This window comes from Coffea eugenioides, chromosome 9 (genome assembly GCF_003713205.1).
Source record: "Coffea eugenioides isolate CCC68of chromosome 9, Ceug_1.0, whole genome shotgun sequence".
In the NCBI taxonomy this organism is placed as follows: domain Eukaryota; kingdom Viridiplantae; phylum Streptophyta; class Magnoliopsida; order Gentianales; family Rubiaceae; genus Coffea; species Coffea eugenioides.
In genome coordinates, this window is record NC_040043.1 from 33,512,426 (window position 1) to 33,517,231 (window position 4,806).

General features: G+C 33.1%; 1 protein-coding gene across 1 annotated transcript; it reads right to left on the reverse strand.

The window, feature by feature from the left end:
* Positions 1 to 1,442: 1,442 nt before the first annotated feature.
* On the reverse strand, positions 1,443 to 2,567 carry LOC113782454 (MADS-box protein CMB1-like). The gene has a single exon (XM_027328347.1). The coding sequence runs from the start codon at positions 2,565 to 2,567 to the stop codon at positions 1,443 to 1,445; it is 1,125 nt and encodes a 374-aa protein (XP_027184148.1).
* Positions 2,568 to 4,806: the final 2,239 nt, after the last annotated feature.

Here is a 4,806-nt window from a genome sequence, read left to right on the forward strand (position 1 = left end):
TGGGGCAGGGGACACCTCCCCCAACCCCCGCCCCCGCCCCCGCCCCGCTTCCCCCGCGGGTGAAGTACTAAAATTAAATTTCATTAAATTTTATTATATAATTTCATTATAATTAAATTTGAGCAAATAATCAAGTATTAAAATATTAACACATCACCAAATTATTATTCATTATAACTTCACTATTGAAACTTATAAAAATAATTAAACAAAGGTTATTTGAATGCAATCTAATATGATAAAACAAATATAACTAAAATAATCAAGTTTTCACTTTTGATACAAATACAATCACTAAATTATTATTGTATTTTTTTTTAGAAAAAAGTGTTATTGTATTAAGTGTAGTTAGGAATTTAACATAAATGTATTAATAAATTTAGTATAAATAATTAATAATTTTTATTAATAGGCATGTATAATTAGTAGTATAATTAAAAATATCATTATATATATAATTATGTATATATATATATATATATATATATATATATATAGTTTTTCAAATGGGTGGCGGGGCGGGGGTATACCGCCCCGTTTCTAAACCGGGGGAAAAAATTCCCCCCCGCCCCCGCCCCAATGACCTCCCGCGGGTGCCCGCCTCCGTTGCCATCCCTAATTACCATGCAAAATCATGACAAACAATCATAAAATTTGATAATAGAAAATTATACTCCTCTTTCGCCTTAATTTCAAATGTGGATTGTTAATTAGATTAAAAACTAGGTGCATATTGCTAGATACATTCTTAACTTATCAAGCTTTCCTACATTCTTTCATTCTTTTTTTTTTGTTAAACTTGACTAGGCCCTTTCTATCCGAGATGATAGCACAACGTGGTGCCAAAATTAATTATACCGTGCCCATATATTCCATTTTCCTTTTTTTCTATTTTTTATTTTTTTCACTTCTCATTTTTCTAATTTTGGGTTTTGTTTCCACTCTCCAAAAACCTTCTTGGGACAGGACTCTGCTCTCATAATTTCAAGAGATCCAGAAGAAAACCCCGAAACAAACAAAGAGATCCCACAGTGTTTGAATTGGAAATTTTTCTAAACCCAATTTTGAAACCATTTTACCTACTGCTGCTGGTTCTCTAGTTTGATAGCGTTATAGAATTTATAAGACCAATTGGGTAACCATTTCTACCCACTTTTTCCTCTAGAAATTCCACAAAACGATGGTGTCCGGTGGGGTGTAAAACATAACGAAACTGATTGTGAACATGAAGAAAAAGGAAAACCAGAGCAACCACAAAAAACAATTTATGAAATCTCAACAATTTTCTCATAAAATAATTCAAAGAGTAAACCATTAATAACACATACCAATTCCAATAAGATTTCACCTTTCAAAACAATAACGAAAAAAGGGAAAATTGGTAAAATCTATCTGGTTAACATAATTAATTAACCATATCTCTGCATCTTGAATAAGTGCTGCTACTCCCAATCATTGTACTGAGGACTCGGTTCATCAAAATCAAAATCAACTGGAAGCCCACCAAAACAATCAAGATTAACGCTAGGAATCGATAAACTTGATGAATCAACATCGCCATTAACAGCATCAGCAGCCCTGTTCATCTCATCATCTTGAAAGAAATCATTATTCATTGGAAGCCCACCAAAATAATCAAGATTAACGTTGGGAATCACTAAACTTGATGAATCAGCATCACCATTAATAGTATCAGCAGGCCTGGCCATCTCATCACCTTGAAAGAAATCATTGTTCTTTGGAAGACCACTGAAATAATCAAGATTAACTTTTGGAATCAACAAACTTGATGAAGCAGCATCTGCAGCAGCCCTGGTCATCTCATTATATTCTTGAAACAAATCATTATTCACTGGAAGCCCACTAATATAAACAGGATTCGCATCATTGACGGCAATATCAGCACCCCCGATAATCTGATCATTATTCACTGGAAACCCACCAAAATAATCAAGATTAACATTGGGATTCAATAAACTTGATGAATCAGGATCACCATTAATATTATCATCAGCAGCCCTGTTCGTTCCATCATCTTCTTGAGACAATTCCTCACCCTCCAGGCCTTTCATGGTGACCATATAGTTTTTGAGCCCGTCAACCCAATGAAGATCATCATTATCCAACGGCTGTTTCAACAAAGATTCTTTTCCATCACTGACCTGGTTAGTTTCCATCAATCCCTGCTCTATAACCTCTTCTTCCATACTATTTTCTTCAATCTCCACAGGCTTACTCTTTCCCTGATAATCAACAACAGTATCATTCTTAGAAGAGGAAGAACTTGATGATGATGGCATCATGCCAACAGGATACTGGTCAAGAATGGAGTCTACCGAAGCAGAGTCAGGACCACCAAAGGTAAAGAATCTACCACCTGGAGATTGAACAAGGATAGCAACTTGAGCCCCAGATTTTTTGCTGTATTCCTCAGCTTTCTTGAACAAGCCTGCACGACGTTCAGAAAACGAGACTAACAAGTTCTTCTTCATCTCAATTTTCTTGATTTGAATCTTTCTTCGACCACCGAAGTTCCTTTTATTCAGTATTACGGCATTCTCCTCCATCGCTGAACAATTTCTTGAGCCAAAGGTTTTGGCTTGGACACACACAATTAATCGATTTTCTTGTGGGATCAGAGGAAGAGGTTGGTTGATTTACATGTAGAAAGGAGAGCTGCAACGGATCTGTTTTTATAATTAGGAATCTGAATATTTCCTATTTGGCATCTACCAAATTGAAGAGTTTCTAATTGGTAGTTTCCAAATTCAATTATTCTAAAGTGCCGTTCCCATTTTTAGAAAATGAGTTTCACTTTGTCAACGGTAAAAAGGGGTACTTATATAGGCAGAGAAATAGAGTGGTTTTCTGCTATAATAGAAAAACAAATCCTATCCGTCCATCCTCCATTGAAACCTTGGTGATCGTTGGAGGGGTGGTATAGTCCGTCAGCAAAACAATCCAAGAACATGGAGACCGATGTTTCTAAGTGGAGAAGGACAATTTGACTTCCACAATGAAGAATGGAAATCTTTTTACTGTTTCCCCGCTCGTCTGGATTAAAGGCAAACCGAAAGAGTACTTTTTCACATCCAGTGATTTTTTTGCAAACAAATTTATTTTACTTTGTTCCTTACACTATTCTACTTCAGATTCAAGTAATAATACTAAACTAGATATTTTTTTTTTGCATTTTTGTTGGCATATTAAATCAAGGTTCAAAATTAAAAATTTTCATATTATTATTTAGTAGTATTTTTGTCATGTTATGGTTTTAGTAATTCTATTGGAATCAATGTATGGTAGTTTTATTGTTTAAAAATTAGTATCTTATTAGGAAATTTCTTATGGTTGTGAGACTTGTTTATCAAGTCATATAGTTTACAAACAAGGAATCATATTATTGTGTTTAGTTGAGAAAAGTGAAAGATTGAAAGCCTTGTTATTATGGTACGTGACTAATAAATTATTATTGATATTATTCCTCTTCTCCCGCACATATTTTTATGTGTGTGAATTGCTTCCCTAGATACATTAATTTTATCAAATATATCTCCTATATATTTTCGGTGAATTTTTTGGTTCTATATCTGGTATTAGAGACCTAGGTTCAAGAAATTGATCCTGGAGTTCCTATACACATTGAAGAATTGACCCGACTACGAGGGTTATTTGTCGGTGTTTTTCACTATTAGAGTTAGAGTATAAAAATGACTGTGAAGAAATTAATTGATTGAATTAGATCACAAGGTTGGTCATGGAATATCTATTTGGTTCAGAAGAATTGTCAAATTGATTGTGATTGTGAAGAGAAAGATCGAAGAAGAATCCTATTAGTTGAATTGTTATTATGAAAATCACAAAGTGATTGTTAATAAGTTGACATCAAATTGGGCGACGAAAACAGTCTAATCTAGAAGTGTGAATTATTTTCGCAAGTGAAAAAAAAGTTGAGCAACCAGATAAATTTGTCCAGGGGCGTGGAATATTGCAGCAGCAAAAATCAAGGGAGATTATTTATCGGTAGTGAACCAGATCCAAAAGAGAGCTTGATTTAAGGGAGGTAATATTCAGTAGCAAAAATCAAGGGAGATTATTGATTGGTGGTGAACTACATCCAAGAGAGAGCTTGATTTAAGGGAGGCAATGTTGGCATATTAAAGCAAGGCTCAAAATTAAAAATTTTCACAATATTATTTAGTAGTATTTTCGTCAAGTTAGGGTTTTAGTAATTCTATTGGAGTCAAGTTATGGTAGTTTTATTGTTTAGGAATCAATATCTTATTAGGAAATTTTTTATGATTGTAAGACTTGTTTCTCAAGTTATTTAGCCTATAAATAGGGAGTCATATTATTGTATTTAGTTGAGAAGAGTAAAAGATTGAGAGCCTTGTTATTATGGTGTATGATTAATAAATTATTATTGGTATTATTCCTCTTCTTCCACACATATTCTTATACGAGTGAATTGCCTCCTTGGATACATTAATTTTATCAAATATATCTCCTATATATTTTCGGTGAATTTTTTGGTTCTACAATTTTTCCTAAGATTAGTTTTTTGGTGTTGGCTATTTTTTTTTTTTTTGCTTATTTGTATTATGGATAGTTTCTTGTTTGTAAAGCATTATTTTATTGCATCATAAACATATTATTTAATAACATTTTTATTCTTTTAACCACCTTTTTATTTTACATATATTACATCCCAAAAAGTGTTATAGTATTTTTTAAAAATTATTCCAAATAATTTGCTATCCAAACACAAAGTTGTTAACGACCTTGGGCACAAAAAGGTTATATTAT